Genomic DNA, 13,041 nt, shown 5'->3' with positions numbered 1-13,041 from the left:
ATGTATGAAAATATAGCTGACTCAACCGTGTCAGGGTTTATTTTGCTGGCCCTCAAAGGGAAATGCCTGGTATCACCAGAAAAAAAAAAAAATATTTTTGAATTATTTTAGTTGTAGAGATGAAAGCAAAAAAAAAAATGAAGAAAAAAAAAAGAGTTGCTTGTTCAATAGTTTAAAACACACTCGTGCATATAGTCCCAAGAAGCTATACATAACAAAGAGCTCTTTAGTTGCATCTGTGCGGAGGACGAGTCCTGGGAGGCGGCTCCTTGGGCCGGGCAGACTGGACGACTAGCGCACCACACGCCGTGGAGTCTCAGGCTAGCGTGGAGCGTCAGGCTAGCCCCCCACACGCCGCGGAGTCTCAGGCTAGCGCACCACACGCCGCAGAGTCTCAGGCTAGCACACCACACGGCGTGGAGCGTCAGGCTAGCCCACCACACGCCGCGGAGCGTCAGGCTAGCACACCACACGGCGTGGAGCGTCAGGCTAGCGCACCACAGGCTAGCGCACCACACGCCGCAGAGTCTCAGGCTAGCACACCACACGGCGTGGAGCGTCAGGCTAGCCCACCACACGCCGCGGAGCGTCAGGCTAGCACACCACACGGCGTGGAGCGTCAGGCTAGCGCACCACAGGCTAGCCCACCACACGCTGCGGAGTCTCAGGCTAGCGCACCACACGCCGCGGAGTCTCAGGCTAGCGCACCACACGCCGCGGAGCGTCAGGCTTCTCCCCCTCTCTTCAGCCCCACGCCACATTCCATACCTGCGTGCTTTTACAGACAGTTAACAGGAACTCCAACTCGCATTACTTCCCAGGTCACCACAGCAGGAACTACAACTCGCATTACTTCCCAGGTCATCACAAGCAGGAACTCCAACTCGCATTACTTCCCAGGTCATCACAACAGGAACTCCAACTCGCATTACTTCCCAGGTCATGCCTGAACACAGTGACTCAGAATGCTGTATTAGCTGTGAACGTTTCAGTTTGAGTGCCAAGGGAAGATGCAACACCCCCCCCACCCCCAACACCACATCCCACCCCCTCCCGAACTTTGACTCTGTAGTACGGATGGGAAAACTCGGCCTAGGAGCAGAAGGCGTTTGAACAGACTGCCTCTGCAACTGTAGCCAAGTTACGACCTGTTTCAACACTGATCTTTGGCATCGTTTTATTATCATTTTTTTTTTTTTTAACTCCACCGATTGTAAAATTCTTCCGGTGCTCGTGTCTCAAGTTTGTCAGTATTTGATGTATAATTTTGTCAAATCTTTTTTTTTCAAAAGTATATCATACATAATATACAGTTGTTTTTTGTTTTTTGATTTTTATATATTTGATTTTCCTGGTTAAGTATCTGATTTTCCAAGTATGATGATGGCGTATGTAGTTCTAAATCCCTTAACCTCTGTAGTTCAGGAAGGTCCAATCAAGGGTGGGCGTGCTAACGAAGAGAAGAGACATCTGTCCCTAATTCAACAGGGCCTCGGTATCAGGTTAAGATGGGCGGTTGCAACTTCTTTTGTGCTTCCTGTGCGTGTGTGGCTTGTTCCCTTTATGACGAATCAGAACACTCACATGACGTAAGAGCATCATGTCAATCACAGTGCTGTTGCCATGGCATCCCCAAATAGCCCCGACTAGCATCTCAGACTTCAACCTGGCCTGATCAGCATCTCAACATGTTGTTGATGGGTTTTGAACAGTTTTTTCATCCCTGCAACCTTCCTCTTATGCCCCTCCCCCCACCCCTTATTTGGCATGTGCCATTTTAGTCATTTCTCATACTGATGAATGATGAATGTAGTAATTGTTTCAGTTGCATTCTCATTAGATTATGCAGATTTCCAGTGGGTTGCAAATATAGCTCTCTATATACAGTACACAAAGCATTGAATAATGTTTTCTTTCTTGAGTTTTCAATGTATGTGTTATTGTTGCCTTAAGTTTCAATGGTAAACATTAAACGTTCTCCAACTGAACAGAATTTTGTAACACTGTCAAAATGGCGATCTCCATAGCAGCGATCATCAAAGGGGTGAACGCTGCCTGCCAGAATAATGTTTCTGTGACATTGGGACATTTTGAGACCATTGAAGCTATCCTGGATTTGTGTATTCTGAGTAACACAATCTAGTCTTCCTTGCAATTACAGGATGATTTTTACGTATGTTGTGTTAACCTGATTACCACTACTTCATTTGTCTTTGACCTCATGTCCAATTAAGATGATTAATCAAAAAAAAAAAAGATGACAGACAACAAATTACTGTGATCTATACACATATATATATATCCCACACTTTTCTACCCATGTACCTTTGGAAGCCGTGTCTTCTGGAATAATAAAGTTGAGTTTTCCTTGAGTGATGTCAGTAGAGTTGAAAGACTGAGATCTAAATATATGCTATAAATCTAAATGTATATTCACCACATATTAATTTGTTTTTAGTCCTGGTTCGAGATATATTTAGTTTATTTTATATGAGGAGAAACAAAAAACTTTTTGTGTATTGCATGCCAATTTACAGTATCTTTCTTAAACTTTTTGAGCTGTTTATATTATGTAAATGTCCGTCTTAATCTTAAGATTCATAGTTATCGTAGATGTAAGATGGACATTTAAGGAGGGGTTGCAGGCGGACTTACAGAGCTAATGCTAATGTTTGATGTAAAAGCTAACCTGGAATTCTGACTCCCTGAGCCCTCTTGTTTTTCGTAAATAAACCAAGAAAAAATACCAGTGTCTGGTCGCGTTACACTTTATGATGGCTTTCAAACAAATGTCATGACTAACTTTAATTTCACTATGGCATTCAAAGAAAAGCAAAATACTGCTGTTGAAAAAAATCTTACAGTCAGCACATTTAAGGCCTCGAATTTAAGAGCAATACTTCTCAAACAGACTAATCGTCTCAATGCGCCTATAGTCTGGATATAGAGAGATTACAGCTGCCATAACGCTGGTAATGAATACTGCATGTGACAAATAGGATTACATAATCAGACATATTTTGGAGCGTCCCGATTCGGCGGTGCCCCCTTCGACTTTGTTTTTGTCCCGTACCACGACGGCCTGATTGCCGTTCGAGCTGTACCAGGTGCTCTTGCTCCGGCTGAGGTAGTTGGTGGGGGGCGCCTGCTCCAGCTCCATCTGTTGCTGCTGCCAAATGAGCAACGACGTGTCCTTGTACCTGAGACGGGCATAGCCCTCCGACAGAGCCTTCTCTGCCAGTGGGTATCTCTCAGTCATTTCTCCAACGTTGTGTGATTCAGGCAGTCAAAGTATGCTCTGTTCGAAGTTGACATTTTTTCTCTGTCAAACAGTTTATCTTAATGTTTTGTCTAATGTTTACCACCCCCGACAATCCCACTGCGCTGGACGCTTCGATCAGAAACGTTCACGTTACTACGTTGTGTGGCATCTCCAGCGCAGCATTAACAACTAAATGTCCACGGTTCTGACCACTTTAGCGAACAGAATTCCGTTCAGAGAATTTTTAGACTTGCTCCGGGATAACTTCTGGGTAGACAGGACAGCTAACGTTAGCTTATAGCTAATGTAATCCCAGCAGGCTGGAGTGGCCCGTTTCGTTCCAAAGCAGCAACCGTTTGGTTATTCCGCTAGTCGTCCTCAGGAATGGTGCAGGCACAGATGTTCACAGGTGTGTCATTATTCCATGCCGATTTACTGGCTAGCTATGTACAGACATCTGTTACAGCAAGCACATTTATCTTTCAAGCTTGCTCCGTTACTACTAGCATGAGGTTGCCAGCTACAGACAGTAGCTTCATCTGCTATGGCAACGAAGGCCGTTTCTATTTTCTTCCGAGCAGATTCTTCTACTGTTGATGTTCCGTTCCTGCTTGAAGCAGCCGGGATAGAGCTTGGCATCAGCGCGTGTGCGCTGCTGAATAGACATACATTACTTAAACATTCACCATTAAGGCCAGTGGCTTTAGGCTTTAAGAGAGATCAGAAAAGCAAACACTATTTCACCGTTCTCATTTCCCCGTACTTATTCCTCCTCTTTGTAATTGCACTACGTTTTATACATTTCAAAAACAGACCCGTGCTCTCGATCGTCTTAAATAAAGATTACACATGTCCATTAAAGCATTTTTAATTATCAATATCAAATTTAGTATTATTTTATTCATTTAGTAGTAGTGCATTTAGTACCATGAGGTCTAAACTTTTTTTTAGATGCCAGCCGCCACGCAATTAATGCCAGTGATCTGACTTTCATCAGTCCCCAATGCTTGTTGTTTAGCACAGATGGCTTTTGAAATCATGTGGATGAAAATACACTATTGAGGTAAGCCTATTTTAATTAGGTTTATGGTTTGGCATAACTTTATTGATAATTCTCCTGTTATCAAAGTTACCACATGCTGTGCAGTTTGGTCATGTGGTTATGAGACATATTACAGCCTCTTAATTGGTGACAGACGTCAGTCTCTTTCCCACCAGCATACACTCACACTCACAAGCACTCACACTCACTCACTCACACTCACAAGCAGTCACACTCACAAGCAGTCACACTCACACTCACACTCACACTCAGTCTGCTTGGGGGGAAATGTGGGTAAAACAGGGTACCATCTTGTGGACAAAAGCTCCTCTGCAGTTGGAGGTTAGGCTAATTGTATAATACAAGGGCACAGGATAAACAGGCCCTTTTGAGTCCAATCCAGAGGTAACCACTACCTTTTCATAATAAAACGTTAATTTCTCTAAACTCTAAATGTCATTTTATTCAAACATAGGATACACCATTTCATAGCAAGTACTTCACACAACCAAAACACACTCACTCACACACACACACACAGACAAAAAAACAATGTTGAAAACCACACAGCTGGCCAACATTGCTAATCCCGTTCTGAAGTACTAGAATACTTTACTGTAACTACCAGATTAAAAAAAATAAACTAAAAACTACATGAAGCAGATTAACCAATGTCTCCCAGTGTAGTCTAATTTACTTTAAAAAAAAAAAAAAAAAAAAGTCCTTCATGCTTGAAATCTTTTTTTCACATTCATTGACTTTTAAAATGCCAGATTCAACTTTGGAAGACGATGGTAATCAAAATGCTGTGTTTATTGTGTTAGAAGACATTCAATGACTTTCACCCAAGTCCACTTCTTCACATAAATGAACAACAGTTGATCATTATCTGACGAAGTGCCTGCATTGATTTACCTAAAGATTCTTCTCATCCACGGTGAATTAACTTAAGTTAACAAAATGCGAGACAAGGACTTTTTGCAGTGCGTGTGATTTTTGACAATGCAGTGTATTTCAAAGCCTTAGGCCATACTCTCATGACAGTTAGCTTGGACGCCTTAAACCTCGTCACCTTGTCTTTGGTCAGGACTTTCCAGATGAAATTAAAGGCGAAAGTGAAGAATGTGTCTTCGAGGTTTTAATCCTCATTTCTTCTTGGGGCCTGGCTCCATAGGTTGCCCAATCTCCCTTCCACGCAATTTTAAACCTGAGGACCAACAAAAGAAAATATTAACATATACAAAACATACATTAATAGTACAGAAAGTTCAAAGTACTTTATTTGTCATTGTCACAAAAACAACGAGACAGTAGAGGCAGCAACAGACAGCTAAAAATGTAGGTTGCTGTGGACATTAACTGCCACAGCTAAATAATAATAAATAACAATCAATTATATTATATTATCAATTATTTTACATTTACATTTAGTCATTTAGCAGACGCTTTTATCCAAAGCGACTTACATATGTGCGACTTACAATGTATACACATTATTTACATTTACACTGATGGCACACTGCACATCAGGAGCAATTCGGGGTTCAGTGCCTTGCTCAAGGACACTTCGACAGGGAATTGAACTAGCAACCTTCTGATTACTAAACGACTTCTTTACCTCCTGTACCACTGCCGCCCCTAATTATATTAACGGTCTATTCATAATACGGACAAGTGAAGGAGATGCAAACACTATGCCATAAGAAACGTAAATCACACGTATAAAAGGCGTCATAAATTACTAGCATCACACTAACAATTGGCATGATGAAGGGTTCAATATGAACACTTCTGTAACTATACAGGGCAAGAACACAACATGCTTTGGTAACCGGCCCAGAGGACACAAGCACTCTCATTCTCAACCCACTGTAGCATATATATTTATATTTATATATTTATCCCTGCACTTCTCGCACTCTCCACTTCTTCTTTGCACTGCTGTTGTGCAACATTTCACAGCTACTGTATATAGCCATTCCGCCTTGTACATACTTTCTTAAACTCCTTAGTCCATTGCACTGTTGCACTGTTATGTGTGTTTGTATTGTATTGTATTGTATTGTGTTGTGTTGTATATTTTGTGTAAGCACACTGAGAGTCACTTTACCAAGTCAAATTCCTTGTTTGTGCAAACTTACTTGGCCAATAAAAACCTGATTCTGATTCATTCACCAACCTCTATATGGAAATCACTATTGACATTACTGTTTATTCAAAGATGTTCATACGCACCAATAGCACGCTCAATTTTGCTCATTATCTGGTTATTTGGGATGGCCTTTCCCGCCTCGTAGTCCGCGATTATCTGAGGCTTTTCATTGATTTTCTGAAACAAAAAAATGAAAATAAAAATCGGAGGAATTTTGAAATGAATAAATACATTTGAAATGAAGGCAGAGTTAATTATATATGTAGACAGTTGAAGCAGACGGAGAGGCTGAATGAGTGAATGAGTGAATGAGTAAGATCAGTAGTGAGTTAGCCGTCTAATGAGACAGTGAATGAGTAAGTGAGAAAGATCAGTAGTGAGTTAGCCGTCTAATGAGTGAATGAATGAATGAATGAGTGAGTAAGATCAGTAGTGAGTTAGCCGTCTAATGAGACAGTGAATGAGTGAATGAGTGAGTAAGATCAGTAGTGAGTTAGCCGTCTAATGAGACAGTGAATGAGTAAGTGAGAAAGATCAGTAGTGAGTTAGCCGTCTAATGAGACAGTGAAGGAGTAAGTGAGAAAGATCAGTAGTGAGTTAGTTATCATATTCGTATCGCCGTATTTCCACCACATTTTTGTATTAGTACTGATTAGGGGTGGGCGATATGGCCAAAATCTTCTATCACGGTATATGTAATTTTATATCACGGTTACGGTATATATCACGGTTTATTATACGTAGGGTGACCAGATTTGAGTTTTTTTTTAAAATAAGGACACTTCAGCGGTGGCGAATTGTACTGAACTTTTCCATTGAATCTTTAAATAGTAAAATTAAAGCAAAGTGCATGTAAAAAAAAAAAAGAAAAAATCTTTCTGTGGCATTTAGTCCAGTGTTTATATGGCTTTCAGTGGTTCTTTAATGTACTTTCAGAAGATAACTCAAGTGTTAAAACTTTCTTTTCAATGTGTGTCCATATGTTAACGCAATAATGATGAGAAAAACATTTTCTTTATATGGCGACATACAGGGCTGTAGTGGTAAAATTAGAGGTGGGTAAACTATGAATTTTGTGATCAGACAGACCTCGACGCGAAGCAACGCAACACAAAGTGTCGTGACTGTAAGGCTGTCCTGGCTATATTCCATTATGTTATCAGTTAAAGTCATATTTAATCAATGATAGATGTGTTTGTAGTTTATTACATTTCAAGAAAACAGTAAAGAAAAGTATGAGGGGGAGACAAAAGAAAGGACCTCTATAGGACCTGATCTGTGCTATAAATATATTTTCTGCATGATTCCAATCATTGCAAGCATTTTTATAATCAAAATCGCTGAATTTGCGCATGTCCTGTTCAAACTGACAGGAGACGGTGAGGCAGCGATTGCGCAATCTCTCACAAACTGGGTTGAGCGCATGCGTAGAACCTACTTAGTCTTGCTGATCTGACATAAAACCGCAGTGAAAAAACACGGAGGCAAACAGTACCTCTGCCTCACCGGTCGGGTTTATGCTTGTTCTGCTGTTGCTCTTCTTCTACACTTATATTTGACCTTTACCGCGAAAATGGAAGATTCTATATGTAAGCTAAAACATTTCACTTAGCAATTCACTTATCCTAGCTATGTCCAACTGGCTTGCAAAGAATCTGTCTACAATTTTCAATGAATTAGCCTAATCTACAGCGTGAGGAAATGGCTACACTAGACACTTTTCAGTCCATATATTTCAGTATATTGAACCTTTCCCAACAGTCGAGGATTACTCAACAAGTAGGCATGAAAGCTCTTGCAGGTTATGTGCTTACAAATTGTACCGGGCATCGTATTATACGGCTCTTCAGAATGTTCACAAAAGTTCCATTGATTCGAATGGGCGACCCCGACGTTCGCAAGTCTGTAATTTCTTTATTTTCACTGCTGCGAAAAAGTAATGACCGCTGTCATTGGCAACGGGTTTTGTGCTTCATCATATCATTCTGCAAGTAGTCCGGTCATTTAACGTAACTTGAATTCAGCAAGTAATGGGTTGCTACGCAACACCTGAAACTTGAAAGTTCTATTTGCCTGAAGAACTATTTTTTCTAAGCGGAAATCACAAAACAGCAACAAAATCGTTTAAGAGGTATTTTGGAGGAATGTCTTCTATCGTTTTGGCGAGTAACTGTATAATAAACGGGATGATGTATACTTTGGTGGTCATTATCTAAAAATAAATCGATTGGATTTCAAAATAAGAGTATACCGCGGTTGAAACGGTATAGTCAAATCTCTCCCGGTAGACACATTTCTACCGTTGCACGGTATATACCGTCATACCGCCCAGCCCTAGTACTGATCAATTCGTACGAGCTGGCATTTCTGAGTGAGTGATGAGGGTGAGTAAGTGATGAGTGAGTGATTGATGAGAGTGGGTGAGCGAGCGATGAAAGGAGTGAGAGAGTGATGAAAGGAGTGAGAGAGAGTGATGAAAGGAGTGAGAGAGAGTGATGAAAGGAGTGAGAGAGCGATGAAAGGAGTGAGAGAGTGATGAAAGGAGTGAGAGAGAGTGATGAAAGGAGTGAGAGAGAGTGATGAAAGGAGTGAGAGAGTGATGAAAGGAGTGAGAGAGTGATGAAAGGAGTGAGAGAGTGATGAAAGGAGTGGCCGAGTGAGTAAATGAGTGAGAGAGCGTGATGACAGTAGAAGATATGAGAGGAGTGGTGTGAGTGTTTTACTGATGAGAGGAGGAGTGTGTGTGTGTGTGTGTGTGTGTGTGTGTACACACTCACAGTAGCCAGGTCTTTCTGTGTGAGGCCTTTGTTGGCGCGGCCAATCTGGATGACCTTGCCCACCTCATGTGGGACTCTGACGTGGTGCAGCTCCTCCGTCTCACGGTCCAGCTTCGCCGTGTTCTTGGTCACCAGGTGCTGCTTGTTCTGTCCTGCAGACCCTGACACACACACACACACGCACGCACAACACACACACACACACACACACACACACACACACACACATTGTAATGGTTATCTCTATGGACTGTGCTTATATTGTAGCTTGGTAGTCTCCAGCTTCAACAGCGTTATGATGACATGAACTAGAGATAGATAGATAGATAGATAGATAGATAGATAATATGCTTGGGAAGGGAGATGCGTGAAGGGCTGGGAGCCCATACACTAAGACATAACCACTGCATTTGAGAAGATTCTGATTCCAGGAAGAAGGAAATTAGTAACAAGTAAATTGTATTGAATGCACGTCAAGAGCTTACATTTCTTCGACGTTTCCACATCTTCGCCTTTTCTCATGGCAGCAGTCACAGCCTTTAAAACAAAAGAGAGGGCAAAGAGATCAATATGCAGCTCTGCTGCTGTAGGCTATTCGTGTTGCGTCGTTTAACTTAAGCGTGGCTAACCACTACCGTGCTGGAGTCAACGATTCATTGTGCTGATGTAGCTGATGTCGCTAATACCAAAGTAACTTCATATAGGTTATCTGGTCGTCGTCTTTCATTGCGTGATAGTGCCTTGCAGAGAAGCTACACGTGAGCTATGTATCTATCCATTTCACACATCGTGCTGGTCAACTGGTTAATGTCCAAATAAAGAGTTTGAGATGATGACAAACTACAAAAAATGTGACCAGTGATTCAGACATAAAGCTAACTTGGCACTGTTGTTACATATTGAGCACATATTGAGCAAGGCTAACGCCATTACGCCATTTGTAGACAAGACTCGGAAAATACTATTTAGAATATCAACCGAGTTAGCAACAGCTCTCGTGTTAACTAGCAACATAACATGCGACACAGACCGAGAGTTACAAAGATGGCTAACGTCAGTCTAGGCCTACTAGCTAACAACATACCAGATAAAGCTAGCCTGCTAACTTAACGCTAGCTAACGTTACCTGTTTGGACTTCGACTGTGCCGCAGAGCCCTTCTTCCTCAGGACAGTAACAGTATCCCAGTCGCTTTCGGCCATGTTCTAAATTCTGATTTAAAGTTAATAAAAATAAGTATTCTCAGTTCCCAAACAGTTGCTCAGAAGCCGTCGTACGTAGCTTTACAGCCCCAAAACAGCTAGCTAGTGTGGGCAGCAGCAATCCACGTTGCTAAACAAGAAAACGTACCGGGCGTGTGTGCGTCATTGGCTATGCACGCTGGTTAAACCGTCGCACACTCAACGCAATGCGTATGCTCATGCTGTGCCCAAAACTACACACCCCTCAGAACTTGTGATCTGCGTCGACCATGTTGACAGGAGGACCCAGAGGACTCAAATGAATGCGCAGAAATAGTAAATAATAAATAACTACATAAGTCCATTTGACCCCCTCTAAATAATGGGGTTTATGGTGTCTTGGCGCTGTTTAGGAGTATGGAAAAGATGCAGCATTTTAATGCATATATTAGATTAGATTAGATTCAACTTTATTGTCAGTACTGAGGCAACGAAATGCAGTTAGCATCTAACCAGAAGTGCAAAGCAGAAGAGTGCAGAGTAGCCTATGTGCAAATGGTAATATAAATATAGATAAATAGGGTATATACAGTATGACATAAGATATAAGTGGTATGAGCAGTAAGAACATGAGCAGCAATAATGGTGATTAGTGCAGATGTGATATAGATATACGTAAAGTAAAACATACATATATAGATGCATATGTATTGGAGCTCATCTCCCTCTTGATGTAGTACATTCGATGTATTGACTCTATTTAAACCTATAGGATATCTACTTGCATGAGATATGAGCTGATCCGAGCACTTTCAATATGGAAAGGCATCAGTCAATTATTCCAACTGGAAACTAATTGAATCCCTCCTGAAACAATTTCCCAGATGAAACAATATTACAATATTTATGAAAATACACCTATATGACCAACTCCAAGATGAAACTTATTCCAGATTAAATAACGATTCAGAATCAGGTTTTATTGGCCAAGTAAGTTTGCACAAACAAGGAATTTGTCTTGGTACAGTGGCTCTCAGTGTGCTTACACATATTACACAAAATATACATCACAACACAAAACAATATAACAATACACTGACAAGTGGAGGCGGGCACAGTGAGCTGGGTGAGTTTGGTGAGGAGGACTTCTGGGATGATGGTGTTGAACGCCGAGCTGAAGTCCACGAACAGCATTCTTGCATAGGTCCCTGGGGAGTCGAGGTGTTGCAGGAGGTAGTGCAGCCCCATGTTGACTGCATCATCCACTGACCTGTTTGCTCTGTAGGCAAACTGCAGAGGGTCCAGCAGGGGGGCCTGTGATGCCCTTCAGATGGGTCAACACCAGTCTCTCAAAGGACTTCATGACCACAGACGTCAGGGCGACGGGCCTGTAGTCATTCAGTCCAGTGATGTAGTTTCTTGGGGACTGGGATGATGGTGGAGCGCTTGAAGCAGGAGGGGACTTCACACAGCTAGATCTGTTGAAGATCCGTGTGAAGATGGGGGCCGGCTGATCAGCGCAGGCTTTCAGACAGGAGGGTGACACACCGTCTGGGCCTGGAGCCTGGAGCCTGTTTTATCTTCTGTCTCTGAAAGAGCTGGGACACATCCTCTTCACAGACCGTCAGTGCAGGGGGGAGGGGGGAGGTGATAACAGGGGGTGCAGGTGATTGTGTGAAGTCTGAGTTGGAGCGGGTGAGGGGTGTGAATGTGGGGTGATCAAACCTGCAGTAAAACACATTCAGATCGTCAGCCAGTTGGGGGTTCTTCATGGAGTGGGGGGAGGATTTCTTATAGTTGGTGATGTCCTGCAGGCCTCTCCACACTGAACCAGGGTCGTTAGCTGAAAACCTGATTTTCAGCTTTTCAGAGTAGCTTCTCTTTGCTACTCTGATCTCCTTAGTCAGTGTGTTTCTGGCCTGGTTGTACAGGATCCTGTCCCCACTCCTGAAGGCCTCCTTTTTGGCTTGACGAAGCTGCTTGAGCTTTGCTGTGAACCATGGTTTATTGTTATTAAAGATGCAGTACGTTTTGGTGTGTACACACATGCCTTCGCAAAAACTGATGTATGACGTCACAGTGTCCTTGAGTTCGTCCAGACTCAAAAACACACTAGTCAGTGCAGATAAAGCAGGCCTGTAGCTCCAGCTTTGACTCGTTGGTCCATTTCCTCACAGTTTTCACCACAGGCTTTGCAGATTTTAGTTTCTGCCTGTAGCTTGGGAGCAGATGAACCAGAGGATTCCAATGTGTATTTTTAAAAACAATTACTGAATGTTAACTTGAAGCTCCAGGTCAGGGCATGTTACTGTAACCCTTGATCTCTCCGGGAATAGGTTCTTGGTGTAGTAGACGTATAAAGAATCACGGACACACGAGTTCGAACTGAGAAGACTTTTACTCAAACTCCAGCCACAACGAATAACTCTCCTTTTCCTTGCTTTCTAGTATATATCCCAATTACCCGCAAAGCATTATGGGTATTAGAGTTCTTACATTACTAAGCATAAACATGTTTAACATTTAATCATCTACTTTGCTTTGCCTTTCTTCAGTGAGACCTCTTAAAAGCATAGCACTTTTAGGACAACAAATATGTCAACGGGGTCCCACAAATATGGTGCCAAA

The 13,041-nt window shown here is 42.1% G+C and overlaps 3 protein-coding genes across 3 annotated transcripts; 1 reads left to right on the top strand and 2 right to left on the bottom strand.

The window, feature by feature from the left end:
• LOC116220986 (P-selectin glycoprotein ligand 1-like) lies at positions 1-2,746 on the top strand. The gene is made up of 3 exons (XM_031569925.2): positions 1-69; positions 231-458; positions 504-2,746. Exons 1-3 carry the CDS (start codon positions 1-3, stop codon positions 948-950), a joined length of 744 nt encoding a protein of 247 aa, XP_031425785.1. The 3' UTR covers positions 951-2,746.
• Positions 2,747-2,752: 6 nt separating this feature from the next.
• LOC116221196 (putative uncharacterized protein BRD3OS) lies at positions 2,753-5,000 on the bottom strand. The gene has a single exon (XM_031571150.2). The coding sequence runs from the start codon at positions 3,257-3,259 to the stop codon at positions 3,002-3,004; it is 258 nt and encodes an 85-aa protein (XP_031427010.1). The 5' UTR covers positions 3,260-5,000; the 3' UTR covers positions 2,753-3,001.
• A 98-nt stretch (positions 5,001-5,098) lies between these two features.
• edf1 (endothelial differentiation-related factor 1) lies at positions 5,099-10,610 on the bottom strand. Its single transcript, XM_012840967.3, has 5 exons — positions 10,360-10,610; positions 9,719-9,770; positions 9,234-9,394; positions 6,540-6,633; positions 5,099-5,511 (listed from the first exon to the last, which is right to left on the bottom strand). Exons 1-5 carry the CDS (start codon positions 10,432-10,434, stop codon positions 5,450-5,452), a joined length of 444 nt encoding a protein of 147 aa, XP_012696421.1. The 5' UTR covers positions 10,435-10,610; the 3' UTR covers positions 5,099-5,449.
• Positions 10,611-13,041: the final 2,431 nt, after the last annotated feature.

Source organism: Clupea harengus, chromosome 7, assembly GCF_900700415.2.
Source record: "Clupea harengus chromosome 7, Ch_v2.0.2, whole genome shotgun sequence".
Taxonomy (NCBI): domain Eukaryota; kingdom Metazoa; phylum Chordata; class Actinopteri; order Clupeiformes; family Clupeidae; genus Clupea; species Clupea harengus.
Note: the sequence above shows the minus strand (reverse complement) of the source record. Positions and strands in the feature narration are given on the sequence as shown.